This window comes from Drosophila virilis, chromosome 2 (assembly GCF_030788295.1).
Source record: "Drosophila virilis strain 15010-1051.87 chromosome 2, Dvir_AGI_RSII-ME, whole genome shotgun sequence".
Classification (NCBI taxonomy): Eukaryota; Metazoa; Arthropoda; class Insecta; order Diptera; family Drosophilidae; genus Drosophila; species Drosophila virilis.
In genome coordinates, this window is record NC_091544.1 from 11,735,142 (window position 1) to 11,758,841 (window position 23,700).

A 23,700-nucleotide genomic window follows, 5' to 3' on the forward strand; every position below is an offset into this window, starting at 1 on the left:
ATAAAATCGTCTGCTTAAAGCTTCTAAAGAGTCGTCTCGTGTCTTGCACAGATACAGGAGAAAATGAACTTTTGGTTTTCCATTTCTCATTTATCCTATTACAAAATCATTTTCTTAGGAAGCAAAAACGTAACTTTAAGCAAGCCATTTAAATTGTAGATTTAGTTTGTCACGATTTTGTTAGCGCGCACAAAACATTTAAGCATAATTTATGAAGACTTGTCAGGCAATGAGATTCAAAGCAGAAGCATCTTTTCAGCTCCAAGGATTCTTTAAGCAGGCACTTTGGGTTTGCAATAGCAATTTACCTGGCAATTTTATAAATTTGATTTCATTGGCTGCAAACGCAGCTCAAAAATGCGGTTTGCTAATTAGTTGTGTGCATGGCAGTTAGTAGCAATGCTAACTGAAACCTGTTTAACTGCCGGCGTCATTGATAACAACAACAGCAACAACAACAGAGCAGCAGCAGCAGCAAATGTAGCCAGCTAAAAAGCAACTTTGGTGCTGACTCCGTTGGCTTACAAACAGTTAAAGATAACCAAACATGGCCATGTGATGCACTGTCACTGGAAAAGCGCCATAAAAGACTTGTTTGCATGTTGTGCGAGCAGCACGAGGAGCTGGTGAGCAAGCACACATACAACAACATTCGAAAGGCTACGGGCCTAGACTTGTGTGCGTGTGTGTGTGTGTGTGTGTGTGTGTAAATGAGGACATCGGCTAATATTCATGCCAATCGATAAGCGCCTCGACCGCCTATAACTGGAAATACATATTAAGTATACGACGCGCTGGCAGGCCACAAGCTTTGCCCCAAAGCAGACGCAGACAGCAGCCATCGCACACTTTTTCTACGGTTCACTGGGTTTTGAGGTGTGTGTGCACACGCGCGCGTGTGTGTGTGTGTGTGTGCGTGTGCTGGCCCATCCAAATATCCATTTGGCTGGCTTGTCCTGTTCGCTAGCCTAGCAAACATGTAAATGTCCTTTTTGTTGATGAATCAGCGGACAATTGGCAGGCAGGTTCGTTGACTTATTGGTAAGGTTATGCATAATTTACTGTGAAATTGTATACGGTGATTACACTGTCTATGTAAGTGTTTGTGTAAGTGAGTGTGTGGGGCACATAAATTTTCCGCTTTAAAGGCGCACTCAGACCACGGCGATAGCTCTGCGGCGCCATATGGGCAACAAGCCGGCCCAAAAATGAAATACGAGCACAAGAACAAGACGCATAAAAATGATGAAGAAGCCCGAGCAATGAGCAAATCTGAACAGCAAAATAAAAACTGGACAAACTGGCCAGACGAGCAAGAAAAAAAAATAAAGACAAAAAAAACCAAAAGCAGCTACCAAAAACAGTTTAAAAGGCAACGTTGCTGTGGCTGAGGATGCTGCTGCTGTTGTTTTTGTTGCTGCTGCTTCTGGTGTTGCTGCTGCTGCTGCTGTTGTTGTTGGCCACGTTTAACGACGATGACCTTGGCGACGCTGGCTGGCAACTTGTTGCATCTGCTGCTGCCCGCGACAGCTGCACAGCGGGCAGACACCTGAGACGAGACACCAACAACAGCAACAACCACAACAAGAAGAAGCATTTGCCACGCATAGAGAATCGACTCATCAAGCGAACACAACCCCGCCCCCTCTCAGCTTAAGCCACCCGCTGTCTGTGGCATTTTCAAGCCGCTCAGCAGTTTTCTCATGCATTTTACGGTAAATTTAGGTCGCTGTTGTCGCAGTTGTTGTTGTTGTTGTTGTTGTTGTTGTTGTTGCTGTTGTTGCCGGCTGCAACTTGTTTACATGGCAACGCCAATAACTTGGCTAAATATAGCCATTCGACAAGTTGGCAATGCCTTTTCATGGATTTCCTGGCCAATGCATTAGCATCCAATGCAACATTTTTTGTTGCATTTGTTATTGTTTGTTTGTTTCTTTTTTTTTTTTTTTGCGATTTATCACGCATTGCTCATTCGCCGCATTGGCCAGAGCCAAGCGCAGGCAGCCGCCACAGAGAGCCACATCCGTTGGGAAGTGCCGCTCAGCCGGATTGTGCGGATTTGTCTTATTTGGGGCATGACACAAATTTGGTAAGCGGCGGCTTACCAGACGTGGTTAGACGTGGTTGTCTGTTTGTTGTTGTTTCTGTTGTGGTTGTTGTTGTTATTTTTGTTGTTTTTGTTAGTTACTGCTGCTGCGTCGTTTTCTTTTGAGCAATTTAACAATTAAAAACACGCGCTCTTATGGTTTCAGCCCCGCCATCGTCATTAACTCGTTAATCCACGCGAATATAATTTATTATAATTGCACATATTTTACAATTCGCTTGAATCATAAAACCAACAGCCAAGAGCCAACTGGCCAGAAACACGCCAGCCACTGGCAATGTCCATGTCCATGGCCAGGCCAGGTTGTGCCGTGCCACGCCTCGTTGCCCAATTTGATGCTGTTCTGGCCAAAAGACATGTTTCTGATTCTTACCCATAATGTTTATGATGCAGGAACAATAGAAGCAGTTAAGCTAGTTGATAGTATGAACTCACCTGCAAAGGTACAAAATAAGAAAATGAGAAAAATGTTGCATAAGTAAGTTATATTTAAACATATTAAGTAGAAGTTCAAATGAAATGAAGTGACATTAAAAAGTGACTTCATGGGCGGCAAAACAATCATATAATTAGACTCTAATTGAACTCTACACTTAAAACTAATTTAAGCTTTATTTTGACATTTGCAAAAGAATTTTTTGCACAGCATAGACATTGTCTTTGTTGATACTTATTACAATCAAAATATTTCTCAATCCTCTGTCTTTCGATTTTCTCATGGGCGGAATTTTGAGAGGTAAAATGGAAATTCTGTGAAATTATGTAAATTATTAAATTTCTATGCTGCATAAGGATCTTTCAGCTACATTTCTAAAATGTTCTATCAATAAAATATGAAGTTCTATAATATATTGAAATTACTTTGTCGAGAAAAAATTGAGTAAGAAAATTTCTGATGAGCCGTAAGCCTAGGAAATAAGATAATGTTTATAGACATTTTTATGTGTATACAATTTCCACAGAATTACACCTATTGCATGTTGGCTTCCCTTGTAAATAGCCCATATATACACATCATGGTCTCAGTTTCCCGATTTCCTGACATAATACCCAGACAGTTTATGTCGCTATAAACATATTACAATTTGTTTAGACAACAAAAGCGACTAAAGTTCAGACACAGGGCCAGGCAAAACATGGCCAACAGTTGGCAGCAGATACATCAAAAACCAAATAACAGCAGAAACAAAAAACAATACATCTTAAGCCCTGGCTGGCGTGTACGGCCAGCATTTGGGCAAATAGCCAACTGGGGAGCATATAAAACAAAAGGCATGAGCTGTGCACATTTCAATTTGGCAACCGGCGGCTGCTGGGGGGGGAGAGGTTTTGCATATGAAATTCAGATACTCACGGCATGGATCATTAGACAGGCCGAAAGCAGACTGAATTTGTTATAGCGCGCCAAGCAAATGTGTACAGACACGTGAGCGTGTTAGTGTGTGTGTGTGTGTATGTGTGTGTGTGTGTGTGAGCATGTGTGTGCGTTTGTCTGGAGAAAGTCGGAAGCGTGCCGCCGTCACACGTAAGCCACAGCAGCTGAAGAAGAAGCGCAACCCAGTCGGTTTGGCCTGCCCAATTGCGGGTTGCGGATTGCGGCTGAGATTTCAGCTTGTTGTCTTCATCAGAGCAGCAACAAAGCGCAAGCAGACAGTCATCGGACAGGCCAGGCGAGGCCAGGCCAGGCCAAGACAAGCACAGCTGGTCAACTCGCGCTCAACACTCGCAAATATCTTGGCCAGCCCTGTCAAAGCCAAAGTGGAGCAAATGCAATGGGACGCGATTCGCAATGCACACAATTTGCGTAATGTATGTGCCATTGAGCCAACCTGGCCTAAAACTCATTTATAACATACCCGACGATTCATTTTAATTGAATTGCCAGGCAGCAACAGCACAAAACTCATCAGTTATGCTTTTGTTCGTTTTTAATTAAAAAAAAAAGTAAAGATAAATAGTTTCTGCAATTTAATTTCATGCTTGTGGCCAAAATAAAATACATTTTCCTATGGCGCACAATTTGTCATGTGTCAGTTGTTTATTAGGCGTGCCCACACCTGTGGCTAGGCGGGATTAAACATCTATCAGAGATATGTCTGATAACGTTGCTACATATAAAAGTTAATAAAAAAAAAAAAAAATAATAATAACAGCGGGCTGGGCTTCTCTTTTTTTTTATTTATTTATATTTTTGAACTCCCACGCCCAGTTAAATGAGGCTTTAATTGCGGTAACTGAAATGCTGTGGCCGGCACCGACAAAATGTTAAATGTGGAAAAACTTTCATAAGAATAATGGGAAAATAATGCCGCTAATTATCATTAGAGTGTGTAATTTTGCTTTTCCAGAAACTCGGGTGTTCCAGAATTTGTAAAAGAAACTGCCGGACAGCAACAGAGCAATGAAATAAGCTGCAGAGCGCAAGACAAAGGCGACTTCCTCCTACAACAAGGCGCACTAAATGGCAACGAGACGGGGCCAAAACGTCATTAGCCAGAACTGAGGCAGCAACAGCAGCAACAACAAGCACAGTGGGGAAAAATAGAAAGCCAGCTGCCGAGCGACAGTTGAGAAAGCCAAAAAGAACTTAACACAATTTACACTCTCGAGCGGTTCTCTACATAATCGTAAGAGCTAGAGAATTATCTTGCACCACTCTCTCTGGTCTCCCCCCCCCCCTCACTCTCTCTCTCTCTCTCTCTCCCTCGTTATGTGTATCTGTGTTCTGCATGTGCTGGATGTGCTGTTGACAACCGCAAGTGGGTGTTGTACTTATTGTTGCAGCTCCAATTGCGAATGCGACCGCGAAACCTAAAACCACTTTATGCACGCACTTCCAGCTGTGAATGCTTGAGAAGGGGAAAAAGCGCTAAGCAAAAATATAATAATAAATAATAAAAAAAGACTATTGACAGTCATCTGAATACTATAATCAAGCGTTAAATTAACAATGCCTTGCGTTTCATGCTATCAAAGCAACTTTCAAAATTACGCTACGAACGTAAATAGTTCACAAATGATTGCAGCCCAAGTAAAAGCTTGTTTATTATCAACGCTCAGTTGTGTAAATTTGCATTTGTATTGCTGATTGTGCTTGTATTGGTGTGCTCAACTACGCTCCGCTTTGATCTTCCAAAGTGCCTGCGTTCGTGTGTTGCGTACGTGTGCAAAAAGTTAGGTTAGGCTGCGCTTCAGCTAATGGGTAGGGCATAGCTGTCGTAAGGAGAGTTATGACTAAACTGATTGAATAATATTATTATGATGGGTGCATGGGGCAATAAACAGATGTGTCAAAGTAGTTAGAAGACAAAATAAAATCACTGCCGGGAAAATTGTCATCAGCTTGTATTGAAAATTATGTAAAATAGATCTTATAGCTCACAGTAAGCATTGCTGCTTCACCCAATCCTAAAACCAAAAACAATAAACTCTTAATTATGTGGGCACAAGTATCTTTTTCTTCTAGTCGCCACAGCCTGTCAAGCTGGTTTCGCAGTTAGCTATAAATCTCAAATATACACTATCAAGAAAACTTACTCCTCACCTTTATGTGTGGTAAATTAAAGAGTCGAATGATAATAGCTGCACGTCGTTAAAGCAGCTGCGTTTTCTAAGGAACCTTGCGAGCAGCATCGAAATCCCACAAATCAGGCGCCAATTGAGATCCTATACGATAGCTATACATAACTATTATAGCCAGCCTTAAGTGCACTTAACGTTGCATTGGTTGCCAGAGCTGCCATTTAAACAAGCCAACAAGATTGCGTTGATGTGCTGCTAATGTGCCTAATTAAGCTGCAGGCCTCAATGCAACTGCAATCGGGTTATTAATTTTCTCTTTCATTGTTTGTCTCTCGGCCAGGTCTGAGATAAACGTTCTATGAGTAGTTTGAGTGCGAGTATGCCTAGAGATGCGTAAAGAAGGCAGCAGATGGGCAGCTCAGTGGCGGCGTTACGCTTCAGTCTGGCAGTTAAACAGTGCACACATGCAGTTGCCAGTACGTGTATCTATAAGATACGCGCACGCAGCGTGCAGCTTAAATTGTGACTGCGGCACTTTTAGGTCTCAGCTTGGCAATTAAGAGTGTGAATTTCAAGCCATAAAACAGTTGCAACACATGTGGCCCGTTGCGCTTGTTGCTGTTGCTGCTGTCGCTTTTTCGGGTGAAAGTTTGTTCTACAGCCGCGGCAGCTGCGCATTTGTTACAGATTTTTCTTGGCGTGCGGCTGGCTTGGAAAAAGTGACAGCCTCATGTGGCGTTTTTTTCTATTTTACTATTTTTTTTTTTTTTTTTTTTTTTTTAATTTTTCATTTTTGTGTGTCAGCCGCTGTTGAAAACTTGAAAATTTCTAGCCATAATTAGCTCAAAGTCATATCTTATCATGGCAAATAATTCACACACACAGAATATCAAATTGTGTGCACTAAACCAACAATGGCGAGCCATAGAAAGTTAATCGCATGTGTCCACAGCAACAGATACTCGAATTGTTGATTTTTCCATTGCTTTTATCGTTGCCACAAAGCGCAAACAAAGAACAACTACGCCGACAAACATCTTAATTTCACAATAATTGCGCGCACCCAAAATTGAAAAACAAAGTCGAAAACACACAAAAAAAAATACAAAAACAAAACCAAATTGAAATCCAAGCAACGCGTCAACCAAGCCTCAAGCTCAAGCCGAAAGTGCAAACATTCAACACTGGTGGCAACAGCTGCTGGACGAGGATTGCCCTCCAATCCACAGACAGCTGCTGGCTTGCTGTTGCAAGCAGTCAGACTTGGGGCCAGGGGCCAAGTGGGTGTGCAGCTTGTGGGTGACTTCTATTTGCATGGCAGGTGAAAAGTCTTTGGGACAAGCAAAACAAACTTTGCATTTGTGTTATTTTTTTTTTTCTTTTAACAGCTTCCTTTCGCTTACCTCCCACCTTCTCCCACTGGCCTGGCAATTTCATAATGGCGTCGTCAGCCAGTCAACGGGCCACTGCCAGCAGTCGGCAGTCGGCAGTCGGCAGTTGGCAGTTGGCAGTCCGCAGTCGGCCAGGCAACGCTGACGACATTACAGTTAGTCGAGACGCCGCAGCGTCCATTGATGATGGGTTTTTAAGCATTCAACCAGTCAGCGTGTCAGACAATGCACTGGCGGATTGGGGAGTTGGGGGCGCTGCACTGCATCTAGCACAGTGCACAATTGGCCCGATTGCAGTTGGAGACTGCAGACTTGTTTACAGTTGCTTGTCTCTCTCATGCCCTTACTGAGGAAAGGTTAGTTTGTGATGCTGATTGCAGTCGACATCAAATAAGCCACCACAACGACTCACAGTAAATGGGAATAGATGCAAGCATATTGACAAGACATAACAAACTAATTTCCATAAATGACAATTACAATACAGATCTACAGACCTCTTATCTTATAATCTTAAACTCCAAGTTTAACAGTCAAAAGTTCTTCAAGTTTTCTTATATCGCCTGCTGTTTTTATTACGAAAATTTCAACATCATTATTGCAGAATAATACGAATGTTGTTCTATTAAAAAGTAAACGGGAGTGTTCAGGGTTTTCAAATTTGTGTAAATACCAAGGCTACAGCTATCTAAAATGCGGCTTACAATTGAAGATAATCTCTGAGAATAAAAAAAAAAACATAAAAATTGATGCCATCTATTAACGGAAATAAATACGTTCTATGTTATAGGGGACACCTTTTAAAATCTTTAGCTAAAACAACTCGGCTGTTGATGCGAATGAAGAACTAATGCACTTTATAGGGTCGAAGATGCCTCCTCTTGTCCACAGCATATATTTACCCTGTATACCCTTTTTTAAACGTTTTCAAAGATTATACGTCAAACATTTTAAGCCTGACTAAAAACCTTGCTACTCAATTAAAAAATAAATTGTAAATAAAGTAAAAACAATCAAAAACATGCTAAGTTAATTTACAACAACAAATTAGTTCAATATATTTTTTACTGGATAAATAAATAATAAAAATATAAAAAGTCCTTAAGCTTTAAGCCAACATAAGAGAGCTCTCTGCTCGACTTTGAAGGGTATTCAAATTGCGATCGTTTTTTTTTTCTAGCATTTTCCACTTGTGTTTTCAACACAATATTCGAACGTTTCATTTTCTGGGCACACAGAAAATGATCAATTGTTGCCGCTGTTTTGTTTTTTGCTGTGCGGCCAACAAAAAACAAAAACAAATGAGCGAAAAATGCGAAATACACATAATAATAATAATGTTCGGCAAACCGAAATTGAGGCATGTTACCGCATCGAGCGACGCTGCAGATATGAAGATTTCTTTCTGTTGCAAGCTGCAACAATAATTGAGCTCTTTTTGTGAGTGTAAGTGTGTGTGATTTTTTATGCAATTGCTTTTGGAAACACAAATGGACAATTTCGCAGCATTTATAATTATATTTGATTGCAACAATTATTTAAAAATAGAAATAAGAAAAAAAAAACACTTAGCCACCAATTGGCGAAATAAGCAAATGTGTTGGCAAAAACTTATAACACAACCGATTTTTGTGAAGTGTGCATGTGCTTTAATTCTTTTAACGAGCTTATTAAAGGCAATCAGAGTGGATCTGAGGAGTCAGCATCAAGAACACAGAACATCGAACCCAGCGACAGAGACCTGGCTTAACTTGGTTCTCTTCAATTAGCTGGCGCTGTTTTGGCCCGGCCGCAACATTAGGCCAAATGAGGTCATCATATCCGCGTCGTTGTCTTTGTTTCATTTACTTTTTTGGTTTTTTTTTTTTTTTTTTTTTTTTTTTTTTTGTTGTTGTACTCGCATTTTAGTATCTTATGATGGAGCGCCATAAAGTTTTTGCTTTTTATTGGCACCGACCGCCAAAGGCTTGAAATGAGATACCAAACAAACGAGCTTGCGAGCTAGATACTTATTAATTAAAAAGGAAATGTTCACAGTTTGCTTTGTCGTTTGTTTGTCGTAAAAAGAGAAGAACAAAAAAGTGAGTCAGACGACTTCTGTTCTTGTATAAGATGCTTAAACCACTCCTGACCTATGTCATTAGATATATGTATGTAATCAAGGCCCTGGGAGAGTATATTTTTGTATGAATAATATGATCTTCAACCATATTTCAATAATTTTCAAGGCATTAGCAAAGAAAACTAACGAGTTGCGAAACAGTCTAACGAGTAACGAGTGAGCGGCAGCGAGAATAATACCTTAAAGCTAACAAAAAGCCTTTAATATAAATTGGATTCTAAATTATCTTGAATATTCAAAGAATTATAAAAAAAAGTAACGAATGGCGAAAACATTTAACGAGTAGCGAGTTATGAAATCACTAGCAACATTTAAGCAGCTACATTTAGAACTAACGAGTGATGAAAAGAACTAACGAGTAACGAGTAACTAAGCCTATGAGAGTCGCTGTATAAGGCTCATCAAAGAGTATCACAAATAGTTGAGCCCTATGTAGGTCTATCAATAATATTATATTTTTTATACAAACTATATATAACCCGAATATGAATCAAAGTTCCCAAATAAGTAAAAAGTCCAAATGTCACGCAACGTAAATGTCTCAATCCAGTCAATGCTTTTATGGAAGAACTTGATCTATCTATTGCACAAAATTATAATATATTAATTTAAAGTTAAAAACCTAACCAGAAATTTATCTTAAAGCAGAAATCAGACGAGCTTTTTACAGTTATAAGTTCAACTTATTATTATAAGGTAAAACGTGCTTGTTTAAAAAACATTGAAATGGAACTGCAATAAAAAGCTGCTCTATAAACTCCGTTTGATACGAAGAAAACGTGCAAATGAATGCCACTTAAGTCCTCATCAGAATATCACGAGCTCAAATTAACAGCTGAGCTGTGAATTTGATTGCCACTCGACGCAGCTCTCTGAACCTGTTCTATTAGGACAACAAGTGCGTCATAGCTGACTTTTTGTGTTGCCGGTTACTTTGGGTTCAAACTATTTTCGGAGCTCTCCAAATGCCAAGGCGTATGCTGAAACTATTCCAAAAATAAAATATAAAATAATAGCAATTCATATGCTTATGTGCCTTTAATTACGTGACAGCGCACTGTCAGCATTGAAATCGAATTTAGTATGCAGTTATAGAGACGCACACACATACGCACAGCTTGACACAGATACACACGCACACGCACACGCAAACGCAAAGCTATTTGCTTAGGGGTAAGCCCAAACATGGAAACAAAGCAAAAAAAAAAAAAAAAACAACAAAAAACATACGTCAAAACCAAACCAAAACGCGCAGCTGACGCAATTTACAGACGGTTGCGAAAATCTGACAAATATTTATTTTTGCACGAAAAATTCTACAAGTAAATAGAAATAAAGTAGCAAAATAGCAGTGTAAACGTAACTGTATCTGTATCTGTAAATGTATCTGTGTATCTTGTAGATACACATATTTGCTAAGCAAAGAGAAAAGCCAACGGCAACGCATCGAATCGCATGTGGCAACCCGTAATTTACCCTTCAATCAATGCGCAACAAATCAGTTGGCAACGCGCTGCGCGCAGGCGCGCCAATCACTTGTAGATGGCCCCTCTACGCCCCCCCCCCCCACCGCCCACTTCCCATCAAGCCGATGGGCACCATTTACACCCCCCCTTGGCACGTAACTCACTTGGCAGCACATTTGGGTTAACATTTGGCAGTTGTGTTGGTTAACTGTTGTCTGCTGGCCAGATATCCGTATCTGCTGTGTGTGTGTGTGTGTGTGTGTGTGTGTGTGAGTGTGTATCTGTGTGCCATGAATGACTAACTGTGCGCAAGGTGGTTTTCTTTTTCTTATTATTTGTTGCTTGTTTTCTGAACGCGCTTAAGTTGGCCAACACAGGCTATGTTATGTAGATACATAGATACAGATATGTGGCGCATGTCGACAAGTGTTGAGCACACAAATTTGTAGATATTTGTTGTTGTGTGCTGTAAATGTGTATCCATCAGCTATGTATAAACGCTGTTTCCTTAATGCAGCAACTTAATTGCCGAATTGCAGCTTCAGTCCAACAATCAATCAATCAAGCAAACAACAACTACGACAACAGCGACAACGACTTGTTGCACTTTTCAAGGCAACAAACATTTCCTCTCTGCACATGGGGCAAATCATTTTCAAACTTCCCACGTAGCACAGCAGGTTGGTGGAAAACCTGTAGAACGCTTCCAACAACAACAACGACAACAACAAAAACTACAACAAATTTTCAAGTTTAAAGCTAAATATGGACGCAAATCGTGCCCATGCAACAAATACACAAGAATTGAGGATGTTAACTCATGGAAAAAGCAAGAACCAAACAAGTCTCAACGTTAGAAATGTGAGATACAGACGCAGCCATACTCTGTTTCCAGTTGCAATAGCTGTAGCCAATGTGGGTGTGGCAGCAAGGATTTTGGCCTTACGACTATCGATATATATGTAAATATTTATCTGTATATATTTGCAAATCTGTAATTCAACAAAATATATATTCGACTTATTATTGGTCTCAAATCAAAAACTAATTTCTGACAATCTTAAGTTCCGAGCAAGTGCTGCAAACAGTTTGGAGTCTTCAGCTTCAGATGCACAAGTACCTTATATACCCGTTTCATTAAAGTCAACGTTAACAGTGTATAAAAAGTAGCTAAAAGCGTGCTGAACCGAATTGAAGTGCAGCAAAAGGGCAAAACTGGTAGATGCAGACAATTGTTGATGTTAATGATGAACCACAAGAGGAGAACCGAGCACTTGGCAAGTGGGTCAACTACCATGTGACTGACTATCTTGACTGGAATCATGTCACAGTGCAATACGTCATTAAAATCTCTGTCACACTTTTGACATTTGCACGAATCGACAAATCAAAGACGATTTTGGCAAGTTAAAATAAATATAAAAAGCACAAGACGAACAGTAGATACGCTTTATGCATTTTAAATCTACTCTTGAAATCTACTTTTACTTTGCTTTTCCTCAAGCGTATCTGGAAAAGGGTATTTAAACTGTGACAGTCCGCTGCCTGGTGTGTTGCTGCTGCTGCATGTTGCATGCTGCTCGCTGTTGGCGTTGCAGCTGTCGGTGATACGGCACGCGATCGCCGAAACGCAGCTCGCCTGTGGCAAATGAAATGGCGGCAAATGCAATTCAACTTTTCCGGTACCATGCGGCGTATGCGCATTTTTAACACTCAAGTGGGTGGCAATTGAGCAGTTGATGAAAAAGTACAGCAGCTGGCCACAGTAAGCACTCCATACGAGAAACATAATACAGTAGCACAAAAATGTACAACAGAAAAACGCACAGCTCATCATATTGAGTATTGACTGTCTTTGAAGCAAGACCAAAAAGTAGGGCGCGACTTTTGCATACAATTCAACGCACTTGCTAAAGTTCAATTGTGCACACAAGGGTTAAGTGCCACTAAAGGGGGCTTTTATTTAGCAGAGGGGGCAAGGGTGGGGGTAGTGGCCGGTGGCAAATGTAGACTGCAGTCTTGCAGTTAAATTTAAAACTTTAATGTCATTCACCAAAGAAAATGCCGACGCATCTACGAGCTGCGAAGAAGAGACAAAACAGAAGGCAGCAAAAATGAAAGAAAACAAAAAGCGGCAACAACAACAGTAGAAGCGACAACAGCAGCAACAAGAAGAAGAAGGCAATAGACAAACAAACAGCAAACAATATTTCCGCATTCCGCGCGTGCAGAGCACCAAACACATTTGACAAATTCGCCGCAAGCTAGTGCGAAGAGCAGCGCGGCGAATTCAAGCACATGCTGGAGAGAAAGCCAGGGAGGGGTTGCTGGCAAGACGAGAAGGCCTTTCGCCATAATAACCCGCTCATCCAGCCAAAATTTTGCTCTGGCGAATTATTGCAAAATCATCAAATGATCGCGATTACAATCGACTGAGCTGAGTGTGCTGAATTGCCAGGACGGCTTTAACTAGTTTGTGTATACCCTGTAAATACGGAATTGGTTGCAGCGGGTGTCAAGTAACGCATGGGATGTATACATATGCCATATAATATCATAAAATGAGTATCATAAATGAGTTAAGAGTCAAATAATTACATTGCATGTTTCTTTTAGCATGGGAAATATTTTGCCCTTCTATGCGATTCTCATTAATTTAAGTAATGCCTGCAGTTTTTCTAGCTTTGATTAGAAATGTTACATTAACTTATTGAGTTGCCAATCAAGCTAACTTTTTGTATGCGTATGGTTTGTGTTTATGTACGTAAGTATCTGGATGTGTATGAATGGGTGTGTTTATATGTATTTAGTGTGTGTATACTCCAGTACAAAAAAAAAAAAAAAACAATATACTGCAGGCGCAGATGAATCGAACTTAAGAGATAGACAAGCTAAAGTAGAAAATAATGCGAAATGCAACTTAAGATGTAACGTAAAGACAAAAGACGAATACAAGTCATATTTGCAGTCCTGTTGTCTATCAAAATTGGTGCGGAGTATCTTCAAGTCGCTTTTTACGCGACTGGAGCACTTTTACTAGTCGTTTTCAATTGGAAAGTGTTGCCAATTTGCCGAGTTGCTGTCGCCGTTGTTGCTGTTGTTGTCGTCGTTGTTGACGGACTGCAACTTTAATTGTGCGCTTTATAGCGCAATTTATGCCCCGACTTGGCCACTGGCAATTGCCAATTGGCAATTGATGGCTCGTGCGCGTGTGCTTTGATTATGATTTGGGGCTTAGTTATGGCAATTATGCTCTAAATGAAATTGTTACAAAATTATGGTCATTTGTGTGCTAACTCTTCGAGCTACCCACGCGCCAATAGAAAGTAGAACAACGCAGCGGAAACAACAACAGCAACAACAACATGCAAAAGTTAAGTGATAAAAATATACGAAAAATCACATGACAATTGAAATTATAATAATAATAATAAAAAAAAAGGAAAAAACACACATAAAAATTTGCAAATAAACAAAAATAAATTAAGTTAATCACATTAAATGTGCAGTATATTTGCCAACTGTGCCAGTTCACAAGCGGCGCGGTGGAGGGACACAAAAAGTTGAGCCCTGGCGGGGCCTAAAGCTGCGTTGCAAATGTGTGAAATTTCACAACTTAAACTCGAGATAACAACAACAACAACAACAATAATAAAAAGCCAGAACAATAAGTACACTAGTCAACAACAGTTTGGCTGGTTCGTTGAATACTTTGATATTGTAGATAAATTATTTTAAATTTGGTACACTTTTTCATTCGAAATTGCATAAATAGCAAAATACACAAAAGTCTTTGATCAATTCTATGCTAAATAGACGACAAATGGGAGGTTTCTCTTAAATCTCTTTCATTTAACTACGCTCATGAGAGCATAAGTTGTTTCCAATCTCAAATCTTTTTTACTCAGCTACGCTTACAAGAACATGACATTTTCCAATTCTGCTTTGTGTCGCATTCGCAAACGTTTTAATGCCAGCAAAACTGACTCAAGCGTTCTGCTCACTCAGTAAAAACATTGATTTTTGGTAAGAAAAAGCAATTTATCAAGTCTCGAGTCTCAAGATTGCATCAGAGTTTTTCATATACATATGAATTCTGCGTAAACAGGAAATTGCAGCTAAGAATAAGAAATAATAATATATCTGCTCTCGTGTTGCACAGTGTAAACTGACGCTGTAACCACTCCAACGCAAACAATTTCTGTATTTTTTGTTTGACGTCAAGGTTAAAGCTCAATTTGGACGAGCTGAAAGAGCAATATATATACTCAAATACGTGTAAATATTCGCGTGTATTTTGAATATTTCCTCAGCCCGGGCAGCTGTCGAAACAGTTCGCATGTAGATTAGATTAACGCGAAAAAAACTAAACAAAATGAAGCTCGTATTATAATTTGATTGGTGCAAAATGCATGAATCAGAGCGCAGCAAAACAGACCAAAAACAGCTGATCCTACGTACAAATAGCTGAAATCTTTTTGTAAATAAAAATTATTATGGTCAAATGAAAACAAATGCGCGCAGCACGAATCAAGTTGATTGGAAACCATAACAAAACTTGCAAAAATAAATATTAAAAAAAAGTAAATAAATAAATAGAGATATTTAAACTCTATTTTTTATATGAGTCATCAGAAAACTATAATAAAATAGGCATTTATTGTTTAATTTAATCTTAATAATGATAAAAATATAAAAAATATATTGTATTGTATTATTGCATTTTATAAAATATTTAACATTTGAAATACACTTAAATGAATTTCCTTATTTTAAGCAAGCTCATAACGATATTTAATCTCAATTTAATATATGAAGTCTGATAAGCTAAAATATCTCTATTTCTATCTATATCCATATATTATATGAGTCGCGATAAAACTATAATTAAGTATGCATTTATTAAACAAATTGTATAAAATGCTTTACATTAGAAATATGCTATAATAAATTCCCTTACTTTTGCCTAGCTAATTTTCTATACGAATCATGATAAAACTAAGGTATTTGTAAAACGAACTCCCTTAACACACGCCACCTGCCTGCACACCTTTCCCCTGTCTATTCACGCATTACACGCACACTCACAAACAAATTCATATCTGTAAGGTACACAGATTTTCCATTAGTTATGCTCTCAATTTTGCTTTCAGTTAATTTTTAGGCAATTAGCAAACGAAGAAAACAAAAGTTAAAGAGCAAAATGGAAAGGTACACAGTTTAGTTTAGTTGCATTGCCTAATTAGCTAATATACCCATTAAAAGGGAAGCCAGTTTAAGGGTGTAGACAAACATGTAGACAACGCTTGAATTGGGGCCAGAAAAGTTAAAGAGCTAAACCAAAGAAAAAAATGGTCAACCAAATTGCTGAATTAAAAAACAATCGAAAAAGAAGAAGCGAGATAAAGAAAAAAATAAAGGGGAGCGAAAAAATAACAATTAAAAATGCCAACGGAGCAGTGCAAAAGTCAGACAAAGCAAAGACACACACACACGCACACACACACACAGCAGATAAAGAGAGCGAGTACAGCTCATGCTCCTATTCGTATATATTTTATACATTAATTGCCATGTAACAGCTTGCAGAGAGGGTTTAAGTTAGGGGGGGTGAGGTGAGGGGGTCGTTGTTCGCTTTCGAAATGCGAGACCCGCATGGAAATTGACATGCAGCGAGTTAAGAGCGTGCATAATCAATCCAAATGGAGAACAAAATGACAAACAAGAACAGAGCACAAAGAAGAGAGAGAGAGAGTGGGAGAGAGCTAGTATGTAGAGAGCATGCAGGCATGCACGTGTGCGTGTGCGTGTGCGTGTGTGTGTGTGTGTGTGAGTGAGTGAAGTGTCGAGTATAGAGAGCACGCTCTAGTGGAAAAAAAGCTAATAACAGACTCTGGACTAAATGACCAAGCAAAACGCAGAAAACGAAGCGAACGACACACAAATTATGTTTAAGTAACAATTAAAAATTAAACAGTAGTTAGTTGTTGCTTAATTAACAAGATAAACAATGCGAGGCCAATGCCAGCCAACCAGAGGGGGGAGCGGTGGGGCGAGACGAGCAGAAGGAGTAACGGGGGGGGCAGTTATTTAGTCGCCTTGGTCATTTAATGGGGTTTTGCATGTCAACGTGCAGACATTTAAAATTGTTGCAAAGCTCTTCTCAGTGTGTAATTAACTAAAATGCAACGAGTTATTTCAGAGAATGGCGCCAAATGCAGCAACTGCCAGGGTTGCGAGGGGTTACCTTGGGTTAGGTTACCTGCAATGCGGGATGTGGATACAAACACACACACACACACGAGTACACAAATATATGTAAAAGGTGAATGAACTGAAATCAGCCACAAATTATCATACACGGAAATATAGAATATAAAGCGTTAGGATATAACATTTAAAAGCGAACTAAGTTTATTTTTAATACATTTAAACTAACAAAATAATAGCTGATAATAATAATAACAACAACAATAATAATTGAAATGATAATAATAATAATAATAATAATAATAATAATATTATTATTAATAATAATAATAAAAATGATAATAATAAAAATGATAATAATAATAATATTAATAATAATAATAATAATAATAATAAAAATAATAAATTTTTACTAATTGAAGTACACAAAAACAAGAACCTTGAGACGACTTAAGCCCAAAATCATTTAGCAAAATATTATATATTTCATATTATTTATATTATTGGTTTATATATTAGTAAATACTAAAACTCTAGATTGTAGTTAATTTTCATATATATATAAAAAAAAATGTTCATTACTTTAATAATTTTTAATCATTGACATTAAAAAAATTCACAAAAAAGTGTTTTTTTTTGCATTTATTTAAATGGTTTAAACTATTCTAAATTGTTCTTGCTAAATAAGACTTTAAGCGAACCAGTTGAAGAATTTCATAATAAACTTAAATGTAATCGATGAAGATCCAGTCTCAATAAGAGATTGGCATTTATGAAAATGTGTTAGAAGATATCCCTAATCGAGAAAAGAGAGAATTCAACAAACTAATATTCCAATCAATATCTGAGTTGATGGATGTCGATTCCCAACTCTGGCAAGCGAATCGTGAAGCGAATCGGACTTAAATCGAATTGTAGCCTAACAAATAATCGAAACCTTTTTTTCGTTATTTCGAGATGTGACTAAGTTTTGATAAACACTCAAACCCATTAATTAAAAGATATCTGTAAATGTGAAAGAGCTAGAACGTCTACGTCTTAGACCTAAAATATCTATCATGATAATTGAATCAGCTTAGGTATTATCAGAGCTCCACTGCGCCCACAAGCCCCAGAAAGCATATACGTTCTGATGTTCATTTATCTATTTATCAAGAAATCATTTTGAAACGCTTTCGACTTCCGCTGCTGCGTTGCAGACTACGTGGAAAAATGTCAATTTGTAAGCGTCTCAGATAAGGGGAGCGAGTGTGTGAGGGAAGAGTATTGTGAGTTGGTTTGGTTTGATTAAGTTTAGTTCAAGATACGCACCATTTATCTAGTTGATCTCATTTAAAACGGGTCTCAGTAGACGGGGGCAGTTACCCAAAGTAAAATTCAATTAATCCAAATGAATGCTGAGCGTAGCTGAGCTGTTTTTTGTTTTTTTTTTTTTTTTTTTTTTTTGGTTGCTTATGTTATGTTTTGTTGTATCTGAGGGATGTGGTCACAAGTCACATCGGCACTTGCAAATATTTTGCATTCGATTTGCATAACAAATTCACAAAAAATTTCACCTTTTCTTGTTTAACAAATAGATGTTGACCGGTTTTGCGGTTTGTTATTTCATAATATGCACATTAACAATATTTAAATTGAAAGCAGAATTGCGAAATGCCTTTGTCAATGGGAATTGACGCGCGTAGATACACGCACTTGTATAGATATATTTGTATCTGCGTGTGTGATATTCTTAGTAAAAAGGTTAATTTATTGCATCTGGGCTGTGCAGAACACGATCGAAGCGCGACTTCAGTTCGACGAATTCAAGCGAACGAACGACACGTAAATCGACGACAAAAGCTGATGATTCAGTGGCTAAGTTGGGCGAAAAAAAAATACCCAAGGAAGCAAAAAAAAACAAAAGCAACAACTGTTTAAGGCTCGCACACACACACAAGAACAATCAGCACCCAGTATAAAGACGCGTCTATCTGACAGATACATTTAGTGCAATCCGAACTGAACGTAACGCGAACACGCAGCGCAAACCGAACCGCACGCTTCAACGGCAAATTTTACAATACAAACAACAACAGCTGTTAAATTGTTTCCATACATTGGTTGTTTACAGAGCACACGCTGTTATACTCAAAATGGCTGTTGTGCTCACATGTTAGCACGTATTGTTAACATTTGCGCTCACTGTTAACACACACAGCTGAGGGATCGCGAGTGAAATTTCGTTGAGTGGAACTAGGGCTAGCCAATGCTAGCGCTAAGCATGACTCATAACGGGCTGCGCGAATGGTAGTTAACAGCCAGGGAGCGAGAGAGAGAGAGGCAAGTGGGAGAGCGCTAGCGCTTGAGTTGCTTATGCTAGAAGTTCTGCAAGGTCTATTGAGTGCGATGCGCTGAATGCAGAGAGAGAGAGAGAGAGAAAGCAAGCCGCAAAGAGAGTATCATAGCCTTTAACAGTAGCTGCAACAGCACAACGCAGCCGCTTGTTGTTTGTATCCGCCAGATGCATTTGTATCTTTTCTGATATTACTGTAATGCTTCAATTTCTAACGTATTTCTTTTTATTTGTTTATGCATCTAATTTGTAGGTAAACAAAGACCACAAACAATTAAGCGGCACACGCTTATCAATTAGCAGGTAATTAAGAGCTTTTCAGAAATCAAAAGAAAACACGCCACAAAGTGTGGCAAAGGGTAACGCACTACACACACACACACACACACACACACACACACACACACACTCACACACGAGAACAGAACAAAACAAACTGACCAACTAGCTCATTAGCTTTAACTGCAACTCCAATGGAAGCGACAACAAGTGCAGCAAAGCAAAACAAATGCCGCAATAGACGCCTCGTCTAGACCGGAGAGAAGACAAAAGGCGACACGAGAGACAAACACACAAGTGACCCACTGTCCACTTGGTTCTTATCTCTAGCTGCTTAATTACACGCAACTAAAGACACACACAGAGAGAGAGAGAGAGAAAGATAGAGAGGGGCAGCGAGAAACAGGGGGCCCGGTAGCTGTGCGAGTGGGACACGTGAAGGGCACAACACAAACAACGCATCGTTGCCATCACGACGCTGGCGCTGCCAATAGCAAAGCTCTAGAACGTTTAATCAATGACCGTGTACCGGCCCTGGTTCGGGCTTGGGGTTGAGTTCTGTGGGAAGGGGCAGGTAGTCACTTCAAGCATTTAATGGCACGCATTTTGTTTGATATTTATGTAAAATTGATAAGTAAAACAGTCACTCGAAGGCTTTTATGGCATTAAATTAGAAAATAAACAAACTACAGCAACAGGATTCAAGCAGGAGAACAATATTAAATACATAAAAAAGTGTATCTACAACTGCTTATCTGCAGTTCAATAGTTCACATTTTGCAGCAGAAATCTGAGATAAAAACAGCTTCTTGAGCTTTAAAAGCTAATGCCAAATACTTTCAGGGTGAAGCGAAAGCTTCAAATGAACTTTAGCAGCTTTAATACTTTTCCAGAGCTTTTTAAGCGACCGCCAAGTTAACAACGAAGCTTTAAGAGCTTCTCTCTAAGAGAAGATAGAAAAAAACAAAAAAGAATACGTGTTATTGAATTTTTCAAAAAGAATACAAGTATATAGTTTAATTTACGCCCAGTTCACAACAAGTATTTCCTTAACATGGCAATTTATGCAGTACTTGCAGGTCAATAGCCGTTTACAATCAGATCAGAAAACATCTCTTGGCATTTCAAATACAAATATTGATCGTAAAAAATGTAAACAAAATAGTTGAACATGCGTGGGAAAGGGGTGGAGCCCGCCCAGGGCGCAGCCGCCGTTATGTGCAGGCATATCAAATGATCCACATAACATACACTCAGAAAAAATGAATGTAAGTTATTTATATAAAAAAAAAAAAACAAAAGAATATGAAGATTTAATTCTTGGTCTCATCAGTTTCTTTATTTATTTATTATTTATTTACGGTATTTGAGCGCAATTTTCTAGATTTTTCTCTGAGTGTATATGTATACACACAGCTGTAAGAAAAAAGTGCCCACAGCAATTGATAGCTCACACAACATGAGCCATAAAAATTCATTTTGAATCAGATTCATTTCGAATGCACAATGAAAATTTGAGAAGACGACACACACACACACACGCACACACACACTACACATATGTTTGCAATGAACATAAACAATAGTTGGAAAAAATGTGATTTGTGACAAGGGTTGGGCGACAGCGAACGCTTGTAGCTACTTAAATTGCAATCAGAAACAAAATTGATTTAAATTTGAAATATAAACAACGGCCTGCAAAGGGGACAAAATGCTAGGTAATTGCATTACGAGGGCGTGTTAGAGTAAGACAAAGAGAGAGAGAGAGAGCGACTTGAGACTTGAGAGCCATTTGCCCACACGTCGCATCCAATTAGGGCACAGCTTGTTTTGCCGTAGAAAGTGATAAAAAAAAAAAAACAAAAAAATAAGGAGGAAATGTGTGCGATCACAGAAAGCTCGACGAATTTCGGTTAACTGTATGCAAGACGCAGTGAGAGCGCATAAAACAAAATGGCTGCCGATTGGCAAAGCCTTTGCGGTGTATTCTGTTAATGAAGCTTATGAGCAGCAGCGCGCGCACGTCACAAGTCACTGAGCTGCAGCAACAACAACAACAACGACAACAACAACAACAATAATAATAATAACAGCAACAAGCACAGCATAAGTGAAGCGCATATGGAAAGAGAGCGAGAAAGAGAGAGAGAGAGATAGTGAGAGTGAGAGAGAGAATGAACCGCAATCAAAAACAAAAGGAGAGCAAGCACGAACCCCAGTCAATGGCTGCACCTGTAGACAGCATATTCATAGCATATTGCACGGACACCCCCGCAGACCGCCGCAGACCCCCGCACACCCTCACACACACGAGACAAAAGCACAGTTACGCTCAGGCTGAGACTGCTGTGGGGTTCATTAATGACGACGGCTCGACACGTTTGAGCGATCACCACCACAGCAATAATGACAACAAGTCGAGCGTTCGACTGGCAAATACCCTGTACCCAGCACACACACAATGTCAAACACACTTGCGAGTACCGTGCGAATATTTGTAACTTAATTGTGGCGTCTACCTCTCTGTAGACTTAGAGGCATACCCTATATTTAGCAATGTCGTGAAAAAGGGGGGAGTTAAACAATCTCAATGGGTACAGGGTATACAAAATACTAAAACAAAGAAAACTATTTTTGTTTTTAACATTAATAACGCATTTTTTTGCTGGCCACGAATTATATTATACATAAAATGGCGCGATCTGAACTGTTGCCGTTGCAGCGGTTAAATATCGTAAAACAACAACAAGAACAGTAATTTCCGCGCAAACGCAGCCGACGCAGAAGGTGCGGTTGGGGTTGGGGTTGGGGAAGCGTGGGTGAGCGGGCGCGACCGACAAGTGCAGAGACGCAACGCCAGCCAAGCAGAACGCACAGCATAAAACAGATAATAATAAATTAAAAACAAAAAGAAATAAAGAAGCAGATACGGCACGATCAATGGCTGCACCAACCTACCTCCCCTCAACCGCACCGCATTACTCTGGCCGCCGCCAACCCCTTAAAAGCAACGGAAATGCTCAATTATGCAATTCAAGAACAAAGAGCAAGACTAAAAGGGAAGAGAGCGCAGCGAGTCGAAGAGAGAAAATGAAAGCTTAGCTTACCTTTTGACTGAACGCCGACGCAGCTGCTGCAGCGGCTGCTGCTTCCTTGGCAACGCCGACGCCATCCGCAGAACTGGCGTGCGTCGACGGCGACGTTGCGTAGACAAACAGCGGCAACGAGTTGAAGTTACGTAAAAAGCCAGCGCCGTCGACGCCGCCAGCGGACGCATCCTTAAAACGCCGGCAGAATAGCAACTGTTTATTGCAAGCGGCTGCCGAGGCCAGCAGAGGAAGCAGCGTGGGCGTTGGCGTTGACCGCGCAGCTGCAGTTAGCGTTGCATCAGGAGCTGCCTGCGGCAGTGATGCTAACGCTGACGCTGACGCCGACGCCGACGCTGACGCTGGTGGTGTCTGTTCTTCTTTTGTTGTTGTTGTTGTTGTGGTTGTTGCGGACGCCATTAGCGTATCGCAATTTTCTTCTTCTTCTTCAGTTGTGGATTTTGTTGCTGCTTTAGCTATTATTGCTGTTGTCGTTGGCATGGCTGCGCGTACTATAAAACAAAGCTGGCGGTGCTGCTGCTGCGCGCTTTGCAGTGGGCGTGGACGTGGACGTGGGCGTACAGCTGCGAGCGTCCTTTGTTATGGCGGCGCGTGTTATTTTTTAAGACGACGGTCCCACTATCAACAACTGGCTGCCGCATGTTGCAAATGCTTACGCATAGAAATGACCTCTAACTAAATTATCTTCACACACACACTCACACACATATATATATATATGCACAAACAGACGCACATACACACACACGAGCACTTTGTCGCTTCGCAAATCGGCAGCAACAACAACTGTAAAAAAACTGTAGCCGCAGCCGTGTTACTTAAATTGATTATATACGAAACGTGTTGTCGCTTTGAAACGTGCAAAACTGACGCGTTCCGTTTGTTCAAAAATTAACCGAATTGATTTATTCATGTAAAGTTTGCTCGCTAATTTCCTTTTTTTTTTGTTTAAATTTGCAGACAGTTGAGTGTGGCCGAACTTCACAAGTGGCAATATCTGCTATATCAGCTTATTAAATGTACCAATAGTGTAAACCAGTCTGGCAACCCAGTTGCTAATAAAAATGTAACACTGAAAATAACCTTGTTTTTATTGAAATACCAAAATATTTGAAAAAATACCAACAGCTGGTCGAAATTGGATTTCCATATCAAATTTTC

The 23,700-nt window shown here is 39.6% G+C and overlaps 1 protein-coding gene across 3 annotated transcripts in view; it reads right to left on the minus strand.

Annotated features, from left to right (window-relative positions):
* Nucleotides 1-23,541, minus strand: part of jvl (javelin-like) — a 59,559-nt gene extending 36,018 nt beyond the window's left edge. Inside the window, exon 1 of one of the 3 annotated variants that reach the window (XR_001450073.3) lies at nucleotides 22,540-23,540. Coding sequence is in view for 2 of the 3 variants with exons in the window: in XM_002054072.4 (XP_002054108.2) it covers nucleotides 22,540-23,019 (480 nt within the window). In the remaining variant the exon portion in view is untranslated. Of the gene's footprint in view, nucleotides 1-18,129; nucleotides 18,877-22,539 lie in introns of those variants that run through there. The other 2 variants (XM_002054072.4, XM_032440121.2) reach the window with 2 other exon arrangements.
* Nucleotides 23,542-23,700: the final 159 nt, after the last annotated feature.